A 27,401-nucleotide genomic window follows, 5' to 3' on the forward strand; every position below is an offset into this window, starting at 1 on the left:
ATGTTTAAGATAAGTCTCTGGTCAGGTTATCTTGTAATTAAGGTACGATTGAACCGATCTATATTTTAGCTTTATTTCTAAAAATTCAATAAAATATTCAACGTGTTCGAAATAGCATTCTGTTAACCAATATTTTGAGACCTTAGTAATGGTTTCTGGCTTAAGAGTTTGTGAATCGTTTATGGATTATTTGCATCACATCAGTTGAGTAATATTCAACTAAACATTGCAAAGGTCTAATATGACGACTCGGTTAAGATGTAGAATTTTTGATTTTTGTTATGTGTAACTAACACCGTTTATTTTCAGATGGAGTTATTTAAAAAATGTGATTGATATCCGATAATTTTTGAATTAAATATAATATTTATATTTTTTTAGAAGCTACCGCTATAACGCTGTCGATACATAAGCCTCCGAAAGCGACATAAGACGCCGCTGAACAATTCTTACAATTTCATTCCAACGAAGATAACCCAATTAATGCTGCCTACATTCCCGCGCAAATAAATAATATAATACGATCATTGCTACAAAAATTAAAAAAATATATTAAATAATAAAGAGAAGATGTCATGCTTATAAATATTTAATGTTTCTGAGTTTTGGCAATATCTTTTGTCATATTAAAGAAACATGTTGCCTCGTATCGGAATAGATCATGAATACTAAATATATTCAAATATGTGGAAATTATAGTCGCTGCCGCACCGAAAAGCATCACCGACAGCGACAACGTCAAATCGCATTTCAGACGATGCCAATATTTTGAAATTTGTAACCAGCATTTATGGAATCTTAATCGCCAAGAAAGCGACACACCACGACGCTGTTGCTGTTCCAGCATCAATAGCTGCTCCATATCCGTATGCACGGGCTCGAAATTCAAATCGAGTGGTATACTGCCATATGCCGACTCGGTTGCAACGCGCTGATGTATGCTTTTCATTTGGCTTATGCGTCTATATAGTAACGGCGGTAGTATAAAAACCAATGGTGCAATAATCGTGCCGCCTACGATATCCATGAGTACATCAAAACTGGGTACAAATTCGGCTATGAGCACTTCAAGACCGACCACGGTGGAACGGAGTGCAATGCGTTTCCATGAGAAAGCTTTAAAAATATGAATATGAATAATATTTAGATGAAGATTTTCAATAGATCAGTATTTAATACCTTCATTGATACGCAGATAATTTTCAATTTGTAAAAACATGGCAGAACTGCCGACAATAATTGAAAAACACAACTGCAATGCCATAAGTATAAGCAGAATATATAACGCCACACTCTTCGGCAATGTCTCCAAAAGATTATCCGCAATCATTGTACCGAATTTATATACCGCAATAATGGAACCGAAGATGGCTATGCTGCATGTTACTGAAACAATAATAAATAAAAATTAAATGAATATATAATTTTACTTAGTATTTATACTTAGTCTTGCTATAAGGCCTGTTACAAGTTTAGGCCGTTATAAAAATGAAATTACAAAAACTTTTTAATAAAGTTAATTTTATTTAATAATACGTATATGTACTCGTGTATATTAAGTGAACGATATACAAAATTTTATTTGAAATGGTCTCCTTTCGCTGTCACACCAGCCCTCAAGCGATCCGGCATGCACAGTTTCTATTGGTATTGCCGACGCTGCTCGAATCAAAGACTTTTTGAGATTCACCAAAATTCATGGATTTTGTAGTTTGTTTATTAAACACTTTTTCAACAGCGAAAATGTTTTCATATGTAAAAACCGCGTGCCACTGAAGAAGCCGCTACCATCTGTTGAGCCTAATTTACTTCCAATGCCTTGTCAGAAGATAAATATTATAGTTGGCCAATGGTAGGCTTACATGTGGAGATCATCTCGAATAGGTCTCGACATTGATCTGGTCGATATATCCATTTCTCTTAACATAATTTTTTGATTTCTAAGAGAGTTTCTGCAAATGCGTTCGTGAATAGTTTTTATGGCTGAATTGGTTCGAAACAAGCGAGGAGAACCATTTCACTTGCGCTTTTTTCACACTTATGTTAAGTAATTACCGCAATACGATGTTCTTTAGCTCCCCACTCTATTGTTAATAAGCGAAAGCAAACACTGAACTAATTTTTATATAATATGTGAATAGGCACGCATACAAATTAATATAAAAAATAATTTTGTTCCCGCTTCGAATCATATCATGGACGATAATTTTGGAAAGCGGAAATTTTTTTTCAACGTAATTTCCATTTAGCTCGATTCATTTGGCCTAACGATGCTCCAACTCAACCCATCTGAAATCTCTACACTGCGAGTGACTCTTTTAAATTTGGAAATGAAAATGCGTGAGACCAAATCGGAGAATACCGCGGATTTAGGGTGACGGCTGAAATGTGTGCCGTTACGTTACCATGCCGTTTTTTCTACAATGTGGCTTCAAATCGGGTAAATGATTCGTTATAGTAAATCCCTATGATCCATCACCGACAGCTTTTGTATACTCCTCGATCTTGTAAGAGATTTCTTTCTTCAATCGGCGGTCGTGGGCGTGTATCAAGTTATGCTCAGTAAACGTTTTCGAGGCATCTTGTAACTCATTAAAATCCACGCAACCACGTTGAAAGTCCTTGAACCAATTTTTGACGAAGAAGACAAATGTATTGTCGTCAAACGCTCTTTGAGTCAACGTATAAAGAAGCCAAGCCCACTTTAATTTCACTGCGCAATTTTCCTTTCAAAACCAAGATACCGATATTTAGAGGAAAGTGGAACCTAAAATACGTAAACAACCGCGATCTAAACAGAACTACGAGCCCGATTTTACCAGTGGCCGTCTACAAGAATGTGCTACACGTTAATAAATGTCTCCTGCAATTAAATGAATGTATAGCAAACTCACTTGTGATGCCACTGAAGGCGGCCCAGTAAACTTGAGATCTCTGCTGCATATCGATTTGCAAGGTAAGTAACATGGGGTGGATGTCAAACTGGAAAGCCAAAATGCTATAACCATTCAGCAAAGCCAATAACGATGGCAAGTCTAAGAAGGAAAATAAGCAAAGAAACATAAAAGAATTATATATATAATCAAATCTAGGTGATTAGATGTGAGTATACCTAAGCTGACACCTTCGAAGGGTTTGCCCAGCGGTGCGGATGTGAAAAGGCAAAACCACAAAAGAAGCACAATTACAACGAGTACAACAAGCGAGAAAATCGTCAGTCCCCTACAAACAGAAGCAATAACAAACATAGTTCATACATGTAGATGTATGAATGTGAAGTATATAATACGAAGTTATTTATCAGAACCGAGTATGTACGCCCGATGTTATGCCATCGAATATTGTGATTTGTTCACACATTATTGCTTCTTACCGCATATGTTTGGGACTGCGTAGCCACATCAGCGGACAGCAAAATACTCCTATTACAATAACCCAGTAGCAAAAGGAGAAGGAGAACTCATTATCCGTTATGCGCTTGCCGACAAGTTCCAGATTTTGCGCTGCTAACAGTAGACTTGGTATGGCCGTCGCAAATATGCTTATATCGAGCAAGATTCGCACGAACAAGCTCAGGCAGGGTCCATAAGCTAAATCGGCAATAGCGGCATAGGGATATCTGTAAAAAAAATGTAATAATAAATGTAAAAGTCCATTTAAAATAGGTGTTACTATGAGTTTATACAATTTTCAACATTGGAAATGATCTCCGCAGTCATTCAAAACTGTAAATTATATTAGAACATAAACAAAGTTACTATATAGTGTTGTCATCAGAGAGGATCGCCTGAAGAATTTGGTTCTATCGGAAGATCATCAGTTACAAATTTAATAGAAGGTCCGCCGTCCGACCTATTCTAACCAGGTCTAAATTGGACTAAAACTCCAATAATCTCTGGGGACTTTATTAACAGCTACTCTTTTTCAACTATTGGAAAGTTTATTTAGTTGATATAACTGTATTTTCTTATCTTTCCGGTTCCTGCCTTGAGGCTGAAATTTATGTCCCCCTTTCTAACAGTGGCCCTCACACATCAGTAAATGGTAAACTTGCGAAGAAATTTCTTGTCAAATTCATTATCAGAAATAATGATCGAAGGTCGAACCTTTAGTGAATGCATAAACTTGATCAAGCATCAATTAATCACGGCCGTTTTTATGTACCAATGCCACGTTTTCTTAACTACCCCATTCACTGCCTGTTATCAACTTGAACAGAGAGATCAATACATTGCTCTGATCTCTTTGATAAGTATGTATACCTATAGTTTATTTATAAATATCAATATATATATATATATTATATATATCAATATTAATCATCAATATCAATATATACGTACATATACCATATATGTATACATATACACACTATATACCTCTCTCATTTAGTTTTAGGTGTTAGAACAAAAATGTTATCAACATTTCCGAGATTATACAAATGATTTCGAGGTTTCCGGCAATAGAACAGATATTTCAGTTTGCGCGTTTTACTTAATTAGATAACATAATTCGATTACTTCTCATTCTAAAACTTCAATTCTTAACAACTTACCTTATTCAAAACTGAAGAGCTCTACTTCTACTTCTGCTACTCTCATTGACAAATTTTTTGCATTCTTCGAGAAATGAGATCAATCAAATATGAGTACTGTGCATTATCTGTCTCCTTTACTCAACGAAACTTTTTTAAGGTTATTACTAAGTTACTAAGCCTATTCATCTATCCCAAACTTAGCGAAGTACTAATACAAAAAAATCCAATCCGTGTTTTAGACATTTGGTTAAAACCGCTTAAATTCTTCTTGTTTTCAAACTCACCTGCTCTTTTGTGATATCGATGGATCGAAGGACTCAGCCATAATCCAGCACTGACTGAGTAAAAACGAAGTGTATATTTGTAGCACTATAACGGACAAGACAATAGGTATGCCAAGGACACCTAATTGCACCAGCAGTGCCGGGAGCGTTATTAATGGGAGCACACCGAATAAATCGACGACATAAAGGATTGCAATGAAGAGTGTTAAATTCTCTTTTTCCTCGATTTTGTGTAAATGTGGCAGGGCACTGAAGCGCGCACGTGACAAAAACGGCCGCTGATCATTATGGGACTGAATGGAAGGCGGCTCATTGGAGTGGTAGTATGCTCTCGACGGTCGCAATGCAGACTTCTGACGACGCTTGAAAAACATGGTGCACGACGGTATGTGTGTGTGTGTGTATATTGTAAACAAAAATACCGTTTATTTTGGAATTTGCATCTCAGCCAATAAAATTTCTTATCGTGAATACCCGATATGTGGCGATTCGGAGCGATGCAACTGCACAGTTTCAGTTAAGGCGAGCAACTGATGTATAGTTTGCATTAGAAAATTGCTCTCAGTCTACAAACTCTATGCAACGCATTACCGTTAAACATAAATACTTATCTATGTGTCCGTATACATACCAACAATTTGTTCATTTGTGGTGAATTCGCTCAACCCAGTGACGAGTCATTACTTAGTGACGTGTGCTTAAAACTGTTGCAAGTAATTTGATCCTCCAGCAGTAGTGAGCGCAATTTAAAAGCCATGTTTTCATATACTTGTGCACATGTGCATATATGTACGATTACATACATATGTATTTATTTGTACTACCACAAGATTACAGATTGACATGGAACAGAACCAATGGAAAGGTCAATAACACTCTTAGAATTGTTATACTTTACATATATATTTGTATGTATTATATAGAGGGAATTAGTAGTTGTATTTTCGACATGCCACAGATTCTAATTGCCCGATTTTCAATAATGACCCACTATTGCAAAAAAAAATTTCTATTGCATCGTACACATATTCTCCTAGTCAATACTTCAGATGAACCGGACTCTCAATTTTGTTTTGATTGCGATTGGTAGCGAGTTCATCGTCTTGGTTAGAAAAATGGAAAATTTAACAATACCGGACACTGCTTAGACTGACCCCTCTCCTTCGATTGCGACCTTCAAGAATTGTTTCAACGTGATCACATGTCGGTTTTTGATGCCCCAGTGGCGCCGAAAAAGGCTACCACCAAGAATTATGTGACAAAAGTTCAGGATCTCTTGTTGTCAAACTGCTGTTCAAAGGTACCTTTGAACGTTAAAACAAAAGGTATTTCTAAAGACAGCGTTGGCCATAGTCTGCAGAAAATATTGGCTAAGAGAAAGTTGTCGATGAGATGAGGACCGTCAACAAAATATATATCAACTGGTACACACCAGACACCATCTAACCGTCGAAACAGTGGGCTTAACCCAGCGAAACAGCTTCGAAGAAGGAGAAGACTATACTTTCGGCCGAAAAAATGATGACCACCATTTCCTAGGCTTCACAAAGTGCGATATAAATTAACTGGGTAAAGGCAAAACGATAATAGGGCTCACTTGTCTGCCGTCGCCATAGCCAATTTCGTCGAATGAAGCTACAGCCCGATCCAACGTTTTCTTGAGATTTGGCCATGTGCTATTTCCTTATGTTTTCAAATTTAAAAGAGTCACTCAACGAGGAGAAATTTGAGTTGAATAAGAAAGCTCTCGTGGTCATGGAGGCTTTTTATTACAGAACTCCACAAAATGTATTTTTCAGACGGGTTAGAGAATTTAGAGCTTTTCTGGGTACAAGTGTATCAAGTTAAAAATACGGTTTCTGGAACTACATTACTACAACAACAACTACTAATATATTATTATAATTTGAATAATTTTCACTAATACTCGTACATACAAAAGTGTGTATATACCTCTATATTGAGATGAAGCTATGGGGAGCACCTTATTGTCGCAAATAAACATACATACTCGTACATGCTCACATCAATACCGGGAAGCCCTTGATAAACCAATTCTATTCAATGCTCTGCCATTTGCCATTCTTTCCGCTTAAAGTTTGCAATGTCATTGCACTCTCACCCGATGACAAACGAGAAACACTCATAATCACATTACAGATTATTATTTTCTATTGTAGCATTTTACTTTTGGTGACATTTCATATTGAATAAAACATTGAAATGTTCTACTTTGTTGGCGACCTTCAGAAACTTTCGCCAACTTCTTCCGAAGTAAGACACTCAGCAGAAGTTTATGCATTTCCTAAATGGCTTAAAAACTAGGTTATCGCTTTACCTTTTCATTTTTGTTTATTTGCGATATTTGTGTATATTACATACATACATCTAGTAGATATGTGTTTATATTTTGCAAATCTTTTATCGGTAAATGCGAAAAGCTCATAGCAGTATCGATTTATTGCTACCAAGTGGAACAAATCGCAAAATGCAAAGTCGTCCAACATTAAAAGGAGCAGAAAATCGATTTGTTACCACACTGACTGCTGTGCCCACACTTCACAGCCACAATAGCGTTTGAACATCGCTCAAAAGTAATGCGTTGTGCTATCATTGTTAAAAAGCAATTAAACAGCAATTGTTTAATTATTTGTTCTGGCAATTTTCACTGTGCTTAGATCTGCGCACCGAAGCAGCCATCGACGATATGCTTTGCGCTAAATACCGGAGCGTCACAAAATTTTTTTGGAATTTTGGGTTTCGATTTTTTTTCTATATATTTCGCCAATGACTTGTTTTAGCTTAGCAAAGTATTTTATTTTACAAATTTTAAGCGTGTATTTTATGTTTTAATAAATACTCGTATATAGGATTGAAAATAATGCATTACAAATAATTTGATCAACATTTAAGGGGGTATTCTGGTTTAGAAATTTAAAAAATAAATCCCTTTTTTTTATTATTGTAGAATAACCCTTTAAGTATGTCTTCAAAAAGATTTTTTTGAGTTACAGCTCATTTTGTGATGCGCCGACAAAGTCGACTGGCAGCTCTGCGTGAGCTTTAAAGCAGTGCTTCTCTTAACTACTATTTAGAAACGGTGTGCATGATACCTCAAGTTCTACTCAAGCGATTTACTTGAAATTTTATACAGCGCTTCTTTATACATTAACTATCGCACTACGAGAGGGTTTTTGGGAATTTTTTTTATATTTAACGGGAAATAACGAAACATATTTTTCAAACAGCCGCCATTTTGTTAAAAAAAAAATTTCAAAATACTCTCGTAGCGCTATAACTACATCCTTCGTCTTTAAGGATTACTCAAGAATTTCGGGTTACTGGAGTCCTGATAGCCTGCACACCAGGACACGCCATTTCATCATTTCATCAGTCGCTACTTTGCCGGCCTGGAATATTTTAAATTTGTTTTTTTTTTTAATATTTTAAATTTGTTTTTTTTTTTAATATTTTAAATTTGTTTTTTTTTTTAATATTTTAAATTTGTTTTTTTTTAATATTTTAAATTTGTTTTTTTTTTTAATATTTTAAATTTGTTTTTTTTTAAATATTTTAAATTTGTTTTTTTTTAATATTTTAAATTTGTTTTTTTTTTTTAATATTTTAAATTTGTTTTTTTTTTTAATATTTTAAATTTGTTTTTTTTTTTTAATATTTTAAATTTGTTTTTCTTTTTAATATTTAAATTTTTTTTTTTTTAATATTATAATTGATTTGTAATCTTTAAATATCAATAAAAAAATGTATGGTAAAATATTTCTTGTTTTTTTATCGGGTCCGAAAAATAGCCTAAAATTCGGGCTTCCAAACCAGAATACCCCCTTAAGTTTTAATTTTGTAATCCACAATACCGACAGATTAAAAATAAATTTTTAAATCCCAAAATCGGAAAAAAAATTAAAAATTTAAATTTTTAACCTAAACGGCGGATTGAAAAATAACAAAAAATGTTCATCGTAAGTTTACTTAAAAAAGTTTAATTAAAATATTTAAAAAAAATTATGTTTTTGAATTTACATATTCTTGCGCTTGCGTACTTTCATAACACATTCAAACGATTTATATTTCATCAATTTTTAATTCCGATTTTGCAATTGAAAATTTAGTTTTGGAAATTCATATTAAATATCTTTAACTAAATTATTTAATTATTAAGTTCACAATCCTGCTCGTATATTTATACAAACATTATTTTATTGAGTTTAGCTCGAAATAGAAATAAATTTTCGGTATTGTGATATGCTGTGCACATTAAAATATAAACTATTTTATGCCTAAGAAAATAAGCGTTTTGAAACTCACAAAATGCTAAAATATCATTTTGCTTTGCACTAATAATATTAATATTTATATGTTTTACCACACCAATCTGCATTAGTAACAACAAAAGTTTCCAGACAAACGTAACACATACACATATTAAAAGTTTCGTTTCAGTTAAGCGTAAGCAAGTATAAATTATTTGAATATTTTTCACTTTCAGCAAGCACTCTAAATTTACAACATCCTTTTTACAGCCTTGTTTGGTTGCATCAACATTCATATGTTTTTTAGGCGCTATTAGGAACTCTCCACTAATGAGTTTATACATTCACAGCATCTGTCTTTTTCTTTTTGGCATCGGACTGCAAGAAGCAGAAAGTAATAAGAAAAATATATATTTTTTTTTAATTATTATATTCACCTCATCCCAGCGACTGCCAGCGTGCTGGATCTCCGTTGCAACTTTTGTACCCTTCTCGGACGTCACCACCTGCACAACTTGTCCTGGCCCATTACGACTTGGTAACAACTTCTTGGCAGAGGCAATATTCTCATTGTCACCACAACAAAAAACATTCATGCTTGACGGCTTACGATTATCTAAATTAAAACTATTCAGAAAATTTTTTATTGAATAATCGCTCTGATCCATATGCACAGCTTTTTCCGGCTCATTGGCGTCATCTTCGTCATCAGATGGCGAATTATTGACGGATGAGCTGGGATTAGTATTAACACGGTTTAAATAAAAGTTATTATATTTTTGTGGATATGTGGTTAAACGGTTTAGTCCAATCATATACTTACTAACCACACAAAGAGTAAAGTAGCATAAGTAAAACAAAATAAATTAACAGTATTTTAGGTTATTATAAAAAGGCTTGTGATTATTTAAAAACTAGTATTCATAAAAAAATGTTATGAAAAGTGTAATTAATTTTTTATTTGGACTATGTAAATAGAAGTAGTAAAGATCTATTTGACTACCTATACTTAGGGTTGCAAATGAAGCATTAAAAAAATAACTGAATTAAAATTAAAAATTTTATGTTATTTTATAATACCAAAAATTTTGATGAAAAATAATTTTCGAATTTTTAATCGTAAATACCGTATGGAAAGATTAAAAATAAATCCGCTTCCACGACAGTCTAACTCGGCTGTGAACTCGGCATCATTCCTCGGAGCTACTTTAGGCATGTTTGCTGCCGCTAACAACAACATCAATAATAAAGATTAAAAATAAATTTTAACCCCAAATACCGGATTGGAGAATTGAAATTATTTTCGAATTTACTTCTTTTCGCGCTTGCGTACATACGTGTTCAACCATTTCGTCGGATTTCGTTCCGTTCAATCGGATTTCGTCGGAATGTGATGTACATGCTTGTCCACACTTAAAATCGGTCAGCCGCTCGAGTGTAAAGGGTTAACCATTTTCAATTTGTCAATTTTGGAAAATTGAAAATTTCAATTTTCAATACCAATTTTTGAAAATTTATAGGAATTAAAAACTGATTTTCTTATTTTTAATCCAAAATTTTTTAATTAACATATTCGCAACCCTACCTATACTATATGTAACTAATTTTATATATTTCGTCTTTATATACATACAACATCATATATGTAACCTCGAAAGTAGATACATTAAATGATGCATGGTTGTATACATTTGGATGCGCACAATGATTTTACTCATAAACTCTGATATATACATAGCATACAAGCATTTATATGTGCTGACAAGGCAAGGAAAGTAGTCAAAAATTAATTTTAAGACTTTGAGAACAGAAAAGTTTCATATAATAACGCATTCAACTTCGATGCATTGTCGGTACATAGAAGTGTACTATGTATGCATGTATGTGAACATGTATGTATATATATTTATACGAATAATATGGAAACACTCAACATTTCATTAGCATGCGGTTACATTAGTAAATTATATTATTACAAATACTAATACAAACAAATTCTCAATCATTTTAAAGGCAACTCACTCTCCATTAATAGTTTCCACTTAATTGTGACAGGTTGTCGGATTGTTTCTGCAATTTTTAATCGTATGAAACTGCTTTTTAAACTTGGATTTTTATAAGGCGGAGTTAGGTTGTTAGGAAGAGCAATATTTACGGATGAATTATGTCACCTAAAGCTCAGTTGACCCAAGAAAAGTTAAAATAGACAAAACGCAATGTAATGTATTGAGTAGCTGTTCAAAATTCAAACCTCTATTAATAAATTTTAAATTTGTTGATGTAATAATGAATTATGATAAAGCTCTGAAGAGCGAAAGGGACCAGCTAATAAAATCACCGTACGTATCCTCAGGAATCATGCAACATGTTATATTAGCCAAAAAATGTATAAGTGAGATGTTTAAGGTTATCTACGTATGTGCAGATATAGCGAAACATAATTTTGAACGACTTCACAGAAATTTTAATTAATTTTCGCCAAGGATTAGAAGTTTTTTTGCAAAAGTTTTAAACTTTTAAGATCGGAATTTCGTCAAAATGAATTCTATACTGAACAATATTCTAACGCTTTTATGTATATATCAATAAATATCATGAACCACTTGAATAATCAGGTAAATATACATGCAGAAAATAATTATAAATGAGCGTAACTTACGTTTTACAGTTAAATAGTCCTTGCATTTGAATATAGTCAATGACCCTGTCATCGAGCAAGTATTTCACAGACTGATCGCGCGAAATAAGACGTCGGATCATTGTTGAACTAACTTCATTCGGTACCCAATTCGTTATTAACGTAATATGTTTCTTTGTTAAGCAAAAAATATACATAACAATACATTTTTGTGACCATTACTGACAAATTTCTGATAATGCCTTACCTGATATTTTGTCAACATATCCGACTCGAAAATGAATTTTTCAGGATTAGCGCCGTAACGTGAAATTACCACCAAACCATGACTGCCAACAATATCTTCAATCTAAAAAAAAATATATAAACAAATAAATGAAATTGCATATCAAATCTCTGAAATATATTTGCGCTAACGCATACATCCTTATCTGCCCATAATCCAGGCACTGCAAATGATTCTAGTAAATCAGCTCCACACAGCAATTTCAATTGCACACTATCCTGCCGCTCACGCAAACCGGGAGGCAGCCAACCAGGTAGAGTGCCGTTCATGTCACTTTCTAGTGGTGAGTTAATATAGTTATTCATATAGTTTTGATGGTACTGTAGAACGGAGATAGTGCGTGACCATTCCGATTGTAGTATTTCCCAGTCTGAGGGCTTAAAAGTAAAATTAATAAAAACTCGAAGCCTGTAAAGGTAGTATAACCAAAAATATATTACTTTTATCCATGTTGAGGATTGCAGCGCTAATTTCAACATAGCAAATCGATGTGTACCAGCAACGAGTCCTTTCTTCTGATAGGAATCGTGTGTGGGTGAAACGATACCGCCAATAACGTGATGTGTTCCTTGTGTTTTGAAATAATCACGTGCAATTTCTAATTATAAAGGAAAAATTAAATAAATATATATATTCACATACGTATATAATCAGAAATCGACTTATAGTATTTCACAATCTTACCAAACATACGAAAGTGCATTGGCGTCGGTGGACTAAAGGAGCCACAGGCTATCAGAACAATCCGAGGCAACATCCGCTGATTATTCATTTGCTCATCTTCAATTATTGTCGACATTGTAATTGTTTATATAATTCTTGTCTTGAACAATAAAGAAAGAAATGCACAAGTGTATTTTGAAAATACGGCTAGTTGACCTTCGAAGCAATGAACTAATGAAACCGTAGCAAAAAATAAAAGTCGTATAATGAAGGTGTACATTGTTAAAGCCACTTTATTATATTATTATAAATAGTACTCACGTTTATTTAATTTAAAAATGTATTTTATACATACAATTAATATAAAACTGTATTAACTTGTGTAAGATTTTGCAATTTTATAAGAAAACTTAAAATCATATGTTTGTGTGTTTACTTTATTCAATATTTACGAAACATGTGTAAAGGGCAGAATAAAATAAATCTAGCGCTATCTGCTGGCCTAAGTTGTAAGAATAATAAAAAAACGAATAACTACCAAGATGCCACCCCTTAAATTGCTAATTTCTTGACACGATGATAGTTTCATTTTTAATTATGTAAGATTATAGAATATCTAAAAATAAAATCTGAGTTTTTAACAATGATTTATTTATAAACTGGAATACAAAATATTATAATAAAATGTTTGTTATTATTTAAGTAGCAATTATTTATAACTATTATTTAGATGTAGCAAAGTTATGTTCTCTTTCGGTTTCTTGTAAATCGATAACTTTAACAAGTACTACCAACCTGACAACGTTCACTTACAACTGACAGCAAACTGACAGCTTAATTTTTTTGTATATTTGTAGTCAGCCGTAATTATTGCAATTGTCGTTCGTTGTGCAAATAGTTATAGTGATCATAAGTATTTAAAAATGAATTTATGAAAAGTTCTAGTGGCGAAAAACGTAGGAAACTCCGCCAAATGAGCATGGCATTGGTGACCGTGCAGCGATCGCCGAGTGTTACTGGTTCGCCGCCACAATGTGGCTCGGTGAGTTTGTGTGTCCCACAAAGGGAGCGACTCTAAAAAGATGGAAAACATTTTTCCACTCCCTTTTATTTGTTAAAATTCAGTGAATTCCGTAAAGAGCTATTGTTTAGTGATATAATATGTATTTTATTCAATTTTTTTTATATTTTCCATAAATATGTACAATACATAAGTGATGTGCAGTAACTAAAATAATTTTCTTCTGTATATATTGAAGGGGAGGAGACGTAATATCACATCTACTCCCTATTCAGGAGAAAGATATTACGATAATACCACCTCCCTAAATCCACTAGAAATGGAATACGTAAAAATAATAATAGTAAGAGGCAATTATGTGTATGGCAGCAGAAAAAATAAATAGCCTAGTGCTTTTATGTATGTTATTCCATCGTAGGCTTGTCGTTTTTTTTTTCTTTGCATGGTGCCTATGTTAGTTGTTTGCTGATGTTTCTTTTCTTACATATTTCCTCGTTGCCATTTTATTGTCGCTACAATCATACCGAAATGTGCAAAAAAAGAAAAGTGCGTTGCACAAATGCCAAATTATTTAATTTTTTTCATATGTGGCCAATAGTGTAGTAGTTGGCGATGACTTCGACGTAGTGATCATCCGTGCAAACATTAGTGTTTCTTCTTTAGTATATGTTTATATCGGCTTTTGTTTTGCTTTTATTTCTTTACATTTGTTTTGTATTTAGTATGTTTGAAATGCTGATCTAAGCTTGATAATGTATGCGGCCTGTTGCGATTTCTTGTTTTGAACACATGATTATCAACAGAACATAAAAATTTGTAACTTTTATGTTGCTGGTACTTCCGGTCGATGTTTACTTAATTGAATGACAATTAAGGTATTAACTAAACCTTCAAAAAAATTAACTTACAATAAAAGTGTTATAATTAAGTATTTCGTAATTTCGCAAACTGTACACATATATGTACATGTACTATGTATATTCTGCCTGCATATAAACATTTGTGTATATTTAACATGATATTCGAAGAAAATATATTTTCAGCCCACAATTTTCTTGACCTTGTTCTGAACAGACGCAGACGCGCACATCAATGCTATTATGAATATATGTACATATGTATGTATGCCAGAAGTTTATATGTAAAATATGCATATACATACATATAAACATATATGCATATTTTAGATTGACAACAATTATTAGCATTGCTGTGAATATTTGGGTATATTCCATGAATGGTCTCTTTGTTTTTCCTCATATCAAATATTTTGTTTGTATGTATATTTAATTGTCAGAATGTTTACGCGCTTTTATTTTACATTGCTAAATAAGTTTCCTTGTTTGGTTGCAATTATTTGGTTGTTATGGCATCACTGATTGTTATCAATGCTGGTAGTTTTAAGTCTTGCTTATCATAGGGGTTTGTTATGACTCACACGTTTTACTGCCCAACAATTCTAAGAAGATTATCTATTGATAGTGTTTTTAATTATACAAATAGTTAGAATATTAAAGTGCTTGAATGGAAAAAGTCGCATTTGATTATTAATAAGAGTATTGTGCAGCTTTTGATCCATGATACTTTTCACTTTTTACAAAAACTGTTTACTACAAATATTTTATAAATTGCTGTTATATTTACAGGAGGGAGAAACTGAAGATGATGAAGGCAATAGATCTGAAAAGAGGTACTACAAAAATTGTCATCATATATTCTATAGTAATATCTCTTTTCACATTTGTTATAGCGAATGTTTTTTTGCTGTTAAGGATACTGTATTGGGGCTTGCCCTTAAAGATGTTCCAGCAAAAACCAATGAACGTCGCCCAAGTACAGATTCGGCAAAATCTACGAATAGCACACAAAGTAATAATTCTGATATACAACAACACTTACAATCAATGATTGACCTACTTTACCCAGAGGAAACGTTGAAGATGGTAAAGTACTCAACTAGTACATATCGCAGTATTATAAATAAAAAAATATTTTTTTTTTTCATATAGGCTGTCAAATTAGAATCCCAACGACCGAATCGCACAAGGTATCTAGTGATTGTATCACGTTGTTGTTACCGCTCCACAACCACCGATCGAAAAAATAGAATAATGCGACATAATTCGACTAAAGCGAACAATGCCATAGCATCGGCAAATATCGTTACTATGCGTCAGTCGTCAACGGATAGTATTAAACGAACGCCACAACAGCAGCAGTCACAAACAGAGTCAAGTAGTGGCGGTGAGGAGTCAACGGATGCTCAAGAGAAACATTACTCCGGCGGATCTCTATCTGCGAAAGCAACTCAACGGCAGTCCATTAAAAGTGATACAGAAAAAATCAGTGCCTCAGGCGATAGTAAAGTTTGCGAGGATGGTATCGAAGAATCCTGTCTACTGGGCATTGACTGTAATGAACGTACCACAATTGGACTTGTATTGCCTATACTTGCCGATACGACAATACATCTCGATGGCGATGGGTAAGGCTACAAAATGTATGCCTATAGTTTTTATATTAATTGAGTAATTTTTGTTTGACTAGTGGCTTTAGCGTTTCGGTTTATGGTAAAACACATATTTTTAAGCCTGTTTCTGTGCAAGCTATGTGGTAAGTTTATGCTTATAAGTATATAATGTAAAAATCAAGTTATCTTTAATTATTTAACTTTTCAAGGTCTGCATTACAAACATTACATAAAGTATCGCAAAAGGCTCGTGACAATAATTTCTATCCCCGTGGTCCATCGCACGATTGGACATCATTTTATGATAGCCATATCGAATCTGAACAGTCTTGCCTGAATGAGTGGAATGCAATGGACTCAATAGAAAGCCGACGCCCCCCTTCGCCAGATGCCATAAGAAACAAGTATACTAAGAAAAAAACTTTGCAAATTTATATAAGCGTACAGTATTAATTCTATGCTAATGTATTTATTATAGACCAACCGCAAAGGAGGAAACGGAAAGTGTTATAAAAATGAAGTTAAAAGAAATAATGATGTCAGTGGATTTAGATGAGGTTACCTCAAAATATATACGTGGTCGTCTTGAAGAACTACTTGATATGGATTTAGGCGAGTTCAAGTCCTTCATCGATGCAGAAATGCTAACCATACTGGGTCAAATGGATGCCCCAACAGAAATTTTCGATCATGTCTATCTTGGCTCGGAATGGAATGCCAGCAACTTGGAAGAGTTGCAAAAAAATGGGTATTTTATTTTGTTTTATTTTTATAGTTCATTATATTGTTTACATAAGTACACCCTGTTAAAATATATAATTTTGTTTTTTCAGTATACGCCATATACTTAATGTAACTCGCGAGATCGACAATTTCTTCCCAGGTGTATTTGATTACTTTAATGTAAGGGTATACGATGACGAAAAAACGAATTTGTTGAAACACTGGGACAATACATTTCGTTACATAACTCGTGCCAAGTCGGAAGGTTCCAAGGTACTGGTACACTGTAAAATGGGTGTCAGCCGCTCGGCATCGGTTGTAATCGCTTACGCCATGAAAGCATACAACTGGGAATTTAAGCATGCACTGCAACATGTAAAAGAACGTCGTAGCTGTATAAAGCCGAATAAGAATTTCCTTAATCAATTGGAAACTTACCGCGGCATGTTGGATGCAATGAAAAATAAAGAAAAACTACAGCGCAGTAAAAGTGAGACAAATTTGAAAAGCACAAAAGACGCACGTCTTCTGCCTGGCAGTGAGCCCACGCCACTCATACAAGCGCTAAATCAATCCAAATCGAAGTCAACCGGAGGTCATGACGATGTAAGCTGTGGTGATAACGTTGTGACATGTGCCGATGGAAACATTTTGAGTGGAAAAAGTGTTGGACGATCAAAAGTTTCAGCCGCCATTAATAGTGGCGGCACAAATGAAGCCAAACAACGTCGCCTGGTGCGCCGGTCCAGTAGCACATCACCGCAGGCGGTGCCACACGTGCCACATATGACAGTAGTAATTAAACAGCAGAGTCAATCGTTGGAAAATCTAACGCCGGAACGAAGTGTGGCAGAGGAGCCGAAGAATATGCGCTTTCCCGGAAGTAATGGCGAAAATTATAGTGTTACACAAAATCAAGTGCGCCACATACAAAAGAATGTACAACCGCCGCCACCTCCACCACCGCCGCCTCCAACAACCATTTCACAACATCAGTTACAACAAAAGAAACAGAAACAACAAATAGCATCTGTACGTACTCGTGTACAGGATCTGGAGACGCATACAAATACACGCAAGACGGCAGACGATCGTAGATCTCTTAACTTGCAATTTGGTCGGTCAGTATCGCACGATACTGGCACAATAGTAACACGTGTGGAAATGTTACCATGCTATGGCGGAGAAGGTGCAGTGCAAACTGAGCACAGTCCCGTTTGGACATCGTCTGCAAAACTCATTACACAGACGTCCAACCTGAAATCTGCCGCCGAGATTGGCGGTGGCGACGAGGCAGTTGTTCACAATAGATCGAGTATGGGTGCCGACACCACAAATGTATCGGATGATCTTACAAATAGTGCAATGGATGCATCTCCAATTGAGCCTAAAAAAGATCAGCAATTCAAAGTGGACGGCAGACGTCATAGCCGCAAAACTCAGTCCTGGACTGCGATCAGTGGTACAAGTGATTTGAGCGGTGGAGGCAGAAGCGGTGGTATAGTTTTAGATCGTCTCAATGTTCTGGGTGCGGGAACGAGTGCCAGCAGTTGTGGTACCAGCAAATTGGGCTCTAATAGCAGTATTGATTCGATCTCATCGAGCGTCGCATCTTCGACGAATACCACATTTGAAGAGCGAGTGGTAACTCGCACCCATAGGCATCGAGATTTGCCCTCACGGCATGCCTCTTGGGGTTCAGGCGATACGAGAAGCACTGTACCAGTACGAAATAGTTCCTGGTCAGCATACGACAGCAATCGCAACTCCTGCCAATATGGCGGTGGGGCAATACTCGAGGGGCAAATACATGAACTTAACATCAATAAGAGCAATAAGACTGCCACACCAATTTACCAGAGTGGATCGATGCAATATCAGCATCAACACCATGTGGGCACGGTGAAGCGCACTAAACAGAAATTGGAACAATGCGGTAGCACTGGCAACAGTCACACGCTGAAGAAATTGTGTTCAGAAAATGGTGAGCGTTCGACTGAGGAAACCACAGTAGCCAACAGTGCAAAGCGCATCGCCAAAGGTGCAATTAATTTGTTTCGAAGCGCTTCAGCTACCGGTTCAACACGTACACGTTGTCCACCAAATCGCTGCAATAGCGTCGAAATTGTACCCGGGGTTACAACTAGTTCAACTGGCGGTAGCAATGCTGGTGCAGACGTTTTGGCATGTCAGATGGTTATGCGTCGGAGCGACGGCAGCCGGCCGCTCCACAATCACTTATTTTCAGCTTCCTCTGCACCCGAATCGTACACAATATCCGATCTAGAGAATAAAAATCTGTTACCACCTGAATCTGACACAGTCACAACTGTAATATCCGGCGTAGATGATGATGAGGAGACCGTGTTAATGCGGGGCAATGTTGGCAGTGGTGCTAACATTACTGATCAACGTATCTCCGGTACAGTGCAAATACTCAAAAAAAGTTTTGAGGCCAAAGCGGGTAGTGGTAATAGTGGCTGCGGCGCCGCTAGTGGAAACGTATTACAAATACAAACTGCAGTCCTGCCCGCGAAGAAAGGTCATCACTCATTGCCTTCTTCACCAGTAGCGCAGCATGTGGATCCACATCATTCCCGCCAACACAATCCGCAAATTGCAACATTGACCACAGCAATTACGTCAACAGCTTCTACAGCTACAACACACAGTCTTGCCGCAGCACCACTCTGTGAGACTGAAATAACTGCTGAAATGATTGATACGGCCACTAACAGCTCAAGCACTATAAACACAACAACGCAGTCTATATTCACGCCCGCCTCTACTGCATTCACGACAATGTCCGTAGCATCGTCGTCTTCGTCTACATCGTCGACATCATCGAGCATGTCTGACCCATATGTTGACCGCAACGTTAAGGTGCTGGTGCATAAATACCAAACGCCAACTGCGATCGTGTCTACAAACAAGAATGACTGCCTTGTGGGCTCTAACCCAATATCTTCAAATATGTCCTCATCATCTCCTTCATCCTCCTCCTCATGTTCAGTACCAACAACACTAGCGTCCGTTGCTAGTTCCATCAGTCATTCTAAGCCCCGCCGTCATTCCTATTATGAAAGTGGTGGTCATGCGTCGCACAAAACTATGTCTATGGGTAGTAGTAGAACAGGCGGCGCTATTGGCGGTCGTTTGTCACGCCACGAATATATTGATAGTAGGCCGCCTCCTGCGCCAGCTAAAGCCCCACAATCATTGCATGGCAACAATTCTCAGACACCATTGGGGGACAATACGCAACAGCAACAACAACAACAGCAGCAACAACACCAACATCAGCGCCGTTTGCAACAACATGGCCGCACGCATCCACTCAGCAGGCTAACGTTACCAAAACAGAGCTTCAACGCAGCCGCTTACAATACAATGTAGATTATAACAGCGTTGTCGCACCGTCCCCTTTACCAAAATTCTGTGTTTGTTGTACTCATTTGTATAATGTTGTAAAAGCACTTCTTCACAACCACACCCCGAAAAGCGAAAAACTCATACACACGCACAATTTTTTTTAGTGCACTCTTGAACTTGCCCGGTATTTTTTCATTTCAAAACTACAACATTAATGAGTCTTTTAGATTTGAGCATAATTTATATGCTCATTTAAACATCAGTTATTCTTTATTAGTGTCGTTTCCCGCGCAACCGGTTCTTTGCATTTCTAAGCATTTTCTAACCAATCCCTAAACTATGTAAGTGTTTTTCTAAGGGTAAAAAAGTTTGTTGCTGCTTGCATTTCTAAAATAATTGTTTATTTTGATATAGTCCACTGCCAGCGCGACAAAAAAAATTGTCTTCTGATTAATGAAGAGTTTAACTTTAATCGGCATGCAAATAAACTCAATCACAAATATGATATTGAAGTTCAAGTGCACTTCATTCTTTATAACTTAGAAATATAAAAAATTATAATTTTAATAATTAGTAATCTAAATATTTTGCATTTCGCCGCTATCCAACTATACTTTTTTTTTAATGAACTTTTTTATTAAGTATTTTCTACGCGTGTGTGTGTGTGTCTGGGTATTTCACGCTATTTTACATTATATCTCGCGCTCACAATATCACTAAGCACGCTAATTTGTTTTCACAGTTCACAGCTTGATCATAAAACTTTATTATAACTTAAAAATGTTAGCGATGCAATGTACTGATATCGTTAAATATACATATATTCATTGCAAATTTCTATTTTTATTCATATCCAATCTATACCTAAATATCTCATGCCATTATCTTTTCCATGTACCGACTTATTTTATTTGTATTATTATTATATGCTGATTTTAACTAAATCGTAATTATTTATAAACTTAAAGATCGCATTAGAAAATGTAAGGAGCAGTTTTTATGTATGTACTACTACGTAGCGCTTTTTACCATTGCCGTACTGTATTTGTATTTTAATTATAAGCATTTGCAAAAAATTCGGCACGACTCACCAATAAAACCATACAAATAACTTTATCCTACACTTACACATACACAGGAACAACCCCAACCACTAAAATAAATTGAAGAAAGTACATTGCAAAAAAACATGCATATTTAAATTTTTAACGAAACAAAATTCAGCATAAGGCATACGAAATATTTAAAAATAAAAAACCATTGTCAAATCATAACATTAACTAATTAGCCAGCAACAAAAAAGCAAATATTTTGTAAATATTGTAAGATTTTTCTATTTTTATGTTTGTATGAACAAATGGTTTTTAAAATACCTATTAAAGCTCATATTAAATACGAAAAACCTTTGGATTTGTTATTTTTTATTGTTTAATTGAATCGAGTGTTTTGCCGCAATATTCATCCATATTGCTGAAAAAACTGCAAAACTTTCTGTAGAGTCGAATGGAACGTATTATAATAATATATATATATACTAATTGCAACCTAAGTCGTGTCAAAACCGGAAATAAATACAATAACAATCGGAAATAACCGAATTGATATCCGGTCAAGTCTCTGACCTTAGTAACATTTCTCATCATTGTTTGGGAATATTTCATCAAAGATTTCAAGAAATTTAGAATTGGTATAGTATTATTTGTTAGTTATATTTGTTATTGTGGCAACGGCCCGTGCCGCCCAAAATGTCCGCCAGGGTCGGTACCATTAAATATGTAAAATGGCATACGTATTCTCGACAGCAATATTTGCCAACGTCAAATACTATCCCGAAGTGAAGATGAACAAGGAATCGTATGATTATTGGTATTAAATCAGTTGTTTTTATTAATTTATATTTAAAACATATTATAATATTATAATAATTTTTCAAATTCTAGGTTTAGCTGTTTTTAATTCAAAAATTGTTTTTTGTTTTGGAAATGCATAAAATAAATTATTTATTTAATTAATCTTTACCTGTTATTGTTACCTGTGTAAATATAAAGCATTTGCTTATAACTTTCACACATTTTATAAGTTTTGCGTAATACTTTTGAGCCACTATTGGTAATTTCGCTGGCAACACAGATATTCGCCGATGAAAAGGCATCACTGACTCACTTCAATTCTACGTCAATATTTGTCAAATTCTAGTTTTCATCTGTTCCTTTGGTAAGGTTTTCCAATTTTTGCATAGAAAAGTTGAAAATTTGTGCACTTTTGTAGCGTATAAACGCTGATCGCGAAGTTGTAATGCAAAAAGCAAGTAAATAAATTAACATCGGAAACGGGGTAATTTAAGTTCATTGTGTAAAAACATTGAAAAAGTTCTGTAATACGTGGCGTTAAATGATGTGCTAATTACTTTTTTCTTTCTTACTGATTTTCTTAATTTTACACCGTGTGTACAATTGATTGTGCGACGAACTTTATACATTGGTTGTTTGTTGGTTGTGTTGTGTTGGTGGTGCTGGTGGTGGTGCTGTTGGTGGTGCTGGCGGCGGTGGCAACGGTATTTGTTCAATTAACAACTTGTCATATAGAAAAAAAAAAGGTCCAAGAGCAGCTGTAAAACTGGGAAAGGTTAGGAGATCATCAGCTGAAATTATGTCGGACATGCTTCTTAATAAACCGACTCCTGAACGGAGTGTCGCAGGAAGTAAAGATCCGGAAATGAAAGGTTGGCTTATGAAGTGGACCAACTACATTAAAGGTTATCAACGGCGTTGGTTTGTTTTATCAAGAGGTGTTTTGAGTTATTATCGCAGCCAAGCTGAAATGAATCACACATGTCGCGGTACTATATCGCTTCACGGTGCTCTTATACACACAGTGGATTCGTGCACTTTTGTTATCTCAAATGGTGGTACACAAACGTTTCATATAAAGGCTGCCAATGAGGTAGAACGACAATCTTGGGTTACAGCTTTGGAGTTAGCCAAGGCAAAAGCCATACGTACTATGGAAACGGAGGAAGAGGAGGAAGTTGAGACGTCACATGTGGTACCTAGCCAAGAAATCAACACAGTAATGGCAGAACTAACAGGTCGTCTGGAGAGTTTGCGCACCTGTTACGATTTAATCACTAAACATGGTATTGCTTTACAGAGAGCACTAAGTGAGTTAGAGTCGAATGACGAAGAGTCTCTTGCCAGTCGCACAAAAATTGTTAATGAGCGGGCTACGCTTTTTCGTATAACATGCAATGCAATGATTAATGCATGTAACGATTACCTACGCAGTGCTGAGTCGCAAGGCTATAAGTGGTCGAAAATGGTTGAGCACGAAAGAGAACAACGACAACGACTTGAAGAAATGGTTGAAATGTTAGCCAAACAGCAAACTCGCCTCGAACAGGCCGCTCACACAGCCGCGCAACACAACAAACCGCTAGCAATAGCAAACGAAAGTGCATCCTCACCAAATGCAGTTACATCTGACGACGAAAACGAATTTTTTGACGCAGAAGAGAACAACGGGGTATTCGGCGAAAATTCACCGAATGAAGCTAGTGGATTTGTAATGACAATGCCTTCAAAAAGTAGTACTCATAAAGGGCAGGGTGTTGAAGATAGATCTTTCGTTATGAAACTACAAAAAATACGCTCTAACTCAGAGGAGCAAACACACCATAGCAGTTCTTCCGAAAATGAAGAACTTAAACTAACAGAATCCGAGCCTCAGCAAGTTGTTGTTATAAGCAAAAAAAATAGCATCATATCTGAACAAAGTAATTCCAAACACAATTATGGAAACCAGCAAAATCAAAAGGTCGCACAACTACCTAAAACAAATCGGCAACGACGCACACGCGTACCAGATAAACCGAATCACCCACTTAATCTATGGTCAGTAATGAAAAATTGCATCGGCAAAGAACTTTCGAAAATTCCAATGCCAGTTAATTTCAATGAGCCTTTGTCGATGCTTCAACGACTTACGGAAGATTACGAATATGCCAATTTATTAGATGCAGCTGCACGTTGTACAGATGAATGTGAACAATTGGCTTATGTGGCGGCGTTCACTATTACTAGCTATGCAACAACGACAAATCGGACTGGCAAACCTTTCAATCCGCTTTTAGGTGAGACGTATGAATGTGATCGCATGGATGACCTTGGATGGCGTGTTCTCGCTGAACAGGTGTCACATCATCCACCAATGGCTGCTTTACATTGCGAGGGGCACGAATGGACCTGCTGGCAGGAATTCACAATGACTAGCAAATTTCGCGGAAAATATTTGCAGGTAAGTCAATGCTAAAAATTAGACATTGACGAAAATATTTCAATATGGTATATTTTGCTTTATTACGACCCAGCAATAATTTAGCCAATTGCTTGCCTTCTGATTTAATAAGTACACACATACATACATTTTCCTACAGTTTGCGAAATAGCTTTAATTAAATAACGATGTCATTTACAACACGCAATTTAAATAATATGTGCCCATATGTTTAAATTGCATGTTATGTACCATATACATATTTGTTTATGTATCTAGACATGTGTGTATGCTCAAAAATACCCAAAAGATAAATTATTCGTATAGGGATTTTATAATTGGCAAAGAAATAACACTTAAATTTATTTTCGCCAAAAACGTCAAAGTTAATTAAAATATAGAATTTTTCCAATATTTTAAACTTGCTTTTTTAAACTAAGAAATTTATTTTCTACATATTCCAAACATACTGGTTCCACTCCTTACGAAATAGTTCAGAAATAAAATTAATACACTTGGCTTCTTATAATAGTAAACTCAAATTGTTCATATACATACATATGTACACAAGTGTGTAAGACCATTGTGTTTAAGTTCAATTACTTCCTAATAAAAATATAGAAAATTGAAATGATCTTTCAATCGCTTTCAGGTCATACCTCTTGGGAACGCTTACGTAAATTTCCCCGCAACTGGGCATAAATACACATGGCGTAAAGTAACGACGACTATTAATAATATTATCGTTGGAAAATTGTGGGTCGATCAACATGGCGACATGGAAATCAGAGGTCTCAATACAGCATCAGGTCTCACATGTCATCTTAAGTACATTGCCTATTCATACTTTTCACGCGAGCAACAGCGTCGCGTAAAGGGCGTGATCATGGATCGAAATAAAGAAGTTAAATGGGTGTTGCGTGGTACTTGGGATTCTTCTATCGAAATTGCGCCTGTGCTTTCAACGTCCGGTTCGGCTGATAGTCCAGTTTACCAAACTGGTGGTTACAAAACAGTGTGGACACGTCGATTGCCAGCATCGGATAGTGACAAATTTTACAACTTTACAACGTTGGCAGCACAGTTAAATGAACCCGAAGAAGGCGTAGCACCTACCGACTCACGTCTTCGTCCCGATCAGCGTTTGATGGAAGATGGAAAATGGGATGAGAGTAATCGTGAAAAGCTGCGACTGGAGGAGAAACAGCGTCGAAAGCGGCGAGAACGCGAATCGGAAGCAGAAGCTGCAGCAAACGAGGGTCGTCCATATCAGCCATATGAACCGTTATGGTTTAGACGCGAAAAGGAAGAGGGTAGTGATAATTTGGTGCATGTTTTTAATGAAACCTATTGGAAGCACAAGCAAGATCAAGACTGGTCTCAATGTCCTGACATATTCTAAATGTAATAACACGTTTTTACCAAAAGCTTAACAGTGAAACACACTAATATAATACTTGAAAATTTAAAAGTTTAATTGCGAAAGTTAAATTATGTAATATTAAACTAAAAGTGAAGTAAAACTTAAAAAAATACCCCCATACATAGATACTTAGAAAATTATAGAAAGACGAAAATGCACTCAAACGAATAATTTTACATAAAAAACAACAACACAATATGGCAAAATGAAATACACTAAAAATCCTTTAGACACAGTGAAAGTATGTCATTTTACATTAAAAACAAAAACAAAAAAAAAACTTTTAAAAAGTTGAGCAAATGTAATGAATATTAAAATAAAACCAAAAACAGAAAAAGTTTCTTTATAATAAACATCAGCATTTTTGTATGAGTTAATATGAGCAAAGCGTTTAAAAATATTGGCTGAAAGAACACAAACTGCAAAGAGAATCTGAACTATTACACGCTTGTATATACATACATATACACGCAATAGAAGGCAAATAATTAAAGAATACCGTACAATAAACAATATCGCTGTTTGTTAGTTTAAGTAAATATCTGCGAATTGCTGCTGGTATTTTGCAGTTTATTGCCTCGAACAAAACGCGTTTAATCGACGGCCACGCATCATTCACCGTCATTAATACGAGCCGAAACCAGCATACCTACATACTTAAATCGTATGTAAATAGATATGGATGTACAGCAGAAAACAAAACGCATACTTGGAATATGCTTTATACTAAACATCTACGTTACACACTCTACTCTACTTAACTTCCCACTCGTATTATATTGCTTAGTTTGTAATGTAAATGTTTTCTTCCCTTTTTAATGTAAATAAATGCAAATTGCAAGCTAAGAAAAACACATATGTTACATGTTAAAATCGAAAACAATTATTATTATTATTATTATTAAAAGTTATAATATAGTATTATTGAATTTAAAAAAAAATAGAAATTCATGGTTAAATAAACACACATACACACACAAACACAGGTTTTTCTTCAAAAGCATTTGCAAAGCGGACGACAACTGCTTTTATTACCCTATTTATTACTAATGCTACTTAGTACTGCGATTCAAGTGACTACGAATGCTGATTAGTAAAATACATTTTATTTAAGAAAAAAATGTAAGAACCAAGTATTATATTCGTCTTGTGACTCATTGTCAGGTGCAGATATATGTATGTACATGCTATTGTTTTTTTTTACGGCCTGCGTATTTCGTAGAGCGATTGACCACTAATTCTGTTATTAGAGTTGTAAACCGATAAAAGTTCAAGACCAATTCATAATAAACCTTTATGTATAAATATATGTATACCCAGCAGACAAATTGATTCATTTGTGCATAATATGATCTCTACTAGTTATAGCCAGCGTCAGGCCGATGTTCGGGAGGATGCTTGATTAATTGCAATAATTGTAGTATATTGTTGGAGAAAAAGATCT

General features: G+C 35.3%; 4 protein-coding genes across 9 annotated transcripts; 2 read left to right on the top strand and 2 right to left on the bottom strand.

The window, feature by feature from the left end:
- Positions 1–527: 527 nt before the first annotated feature.
- Positions 528–5,365, bottom strand: mah (mahogany). Its single transcript, XM_014238606.3, has 6 exons — positions 4,822–5,365; positions 3,374–3,619; positions 3,113–3,222; positions 2,895–3,035; positions 1,180–1,386; positions 528–1,116 (listed from the first exon to the last, which is right to left on the bottom strand). Exons 1-6 carry the CDS (start codon positions 5,193–5,195, stop codon positions 590–592), a joined length of 1,605 nt encoding a protein of 534 aa, XP_014094081.2. The 5' UTR covers positions 5,196–5,365; the 3' UTR covers positions 528–589.
- Positions 5,366–9,014: 3,649 nt separating this feature from the next.
- Positions 9,015–13,135, bottom strand: Nmnat (nicotinamide mononucleotide adenylyltransferase). Of its 5 annotated transcripts, none has more exons than XM_014242674.3 (8): positions 12,998–13,133; positions 12,698–12,907; positions 12,454–12,611; positions 12,151–12,390; positions 11,975–12,076; positions 11,749–11,900; positions 9,527–9,716; positions 9,015–9,467 (listed from the first exon to the last, which is right to left on the bottom strand). In XM_014242674.3, exons 2-8 carry the CDS (start codon positions 12,810–12,812, stop codon positions 9,426–9,428), a joined length of 999 nt encoding a protein of 332 aa, XP_014098149.1. In that variant the 5' UTR covers positions 12,813–12,907; positions 12,998–13,133; the 3' UTR covers positions 9,015–9,425. The 5 variants fall into 5 exon arrangements, with proteins under 5 accessions (XP_014098149.1, XP_036213055.1, XP_069962171.1 ...); XM_036357162.2 differs by having other exon boundaries at positions 12,698–12,836; positions 12,998–13,131; XM_070106070.1 differs by lacking the exon at positions 9,015–9,467 and adding an exon at positions 11,112–11,159 and having other exon boundaries at positions 9,559–9,716; positions 12,998–13,135.
- A 371-nt stretch (positions 13,136–13,506) lies between these two features.
- Positions 13,507–21,664, top strand: ssh (Protein phosphatase Slingshot). Of its 2 annotated transcripts, none has more exons than XM_014242682.3 (8): positions 13,507–13,718; positions 15,344–15,387; positions 15,448–15,640; positions 15,707–16,182; positions 16,245–16,310; positions 16,377–16,571; positions 16,646–16,915; positions 17,001–21,664. In XM_014242682.3, exons 1-8 carry the CDS (start codon positions 13,608–13,610, stop codon positions 20,284–20,286), a joined length of 4,641 nt encoding a protein of 1,546 aa, XP_014098157.2. In that variant the 5' UTR covers positions 13,507–13,607; the 3' UTR covers positions 20,287–21,664. The 2 variants fall into 2 exon arrangements, with proteins under 2 accessions (XP_014098157.2, XP_069962175.1); XM_070106074.1 differs by lacking the exon at positions 13,507–13,718 and adding an exon at positions 14,546–14,572.
- Positions 21,665–22,434: 770 nt separating this feature from the next.
- Positions 22,435–27,289, top strand: Osbp (oxysterol binding protein). Its single transcript, XM_014242688.3, has 3 exons — positions 22,435–22,596; positions 22,848–24,555; positions 25,187–27,289. Exons 2-3 carry the CDS (start codon positions 22,912–22,914, stop codon positions 25,934–25,936), a joined length of 2,394 nt encoding a protein of 797 aa, XP_014098163.1. The 5' UTR covers positions 22,435–22,596; positions 22,848–22,911; the 3' UTR covers positions 25,937–27,289.
- The last annotated feature ends 112 nt before the right edge of the window (positions 27,290–27,401 follow it).

Source organism: Bactrocera oleae, chromosome 2 (genome assembly GCF_042242935.1).
Source record: "Bactrocera oleae isolate idBacOlea1 chromosome 2, idBacOlea1, whole genome shotgun sequence".
NCBI lineage: Eukaryota > Metazoa > Arthropoda > Insecta > Diptera > Tephritidae > Bactrocera > Bactrocera oleae.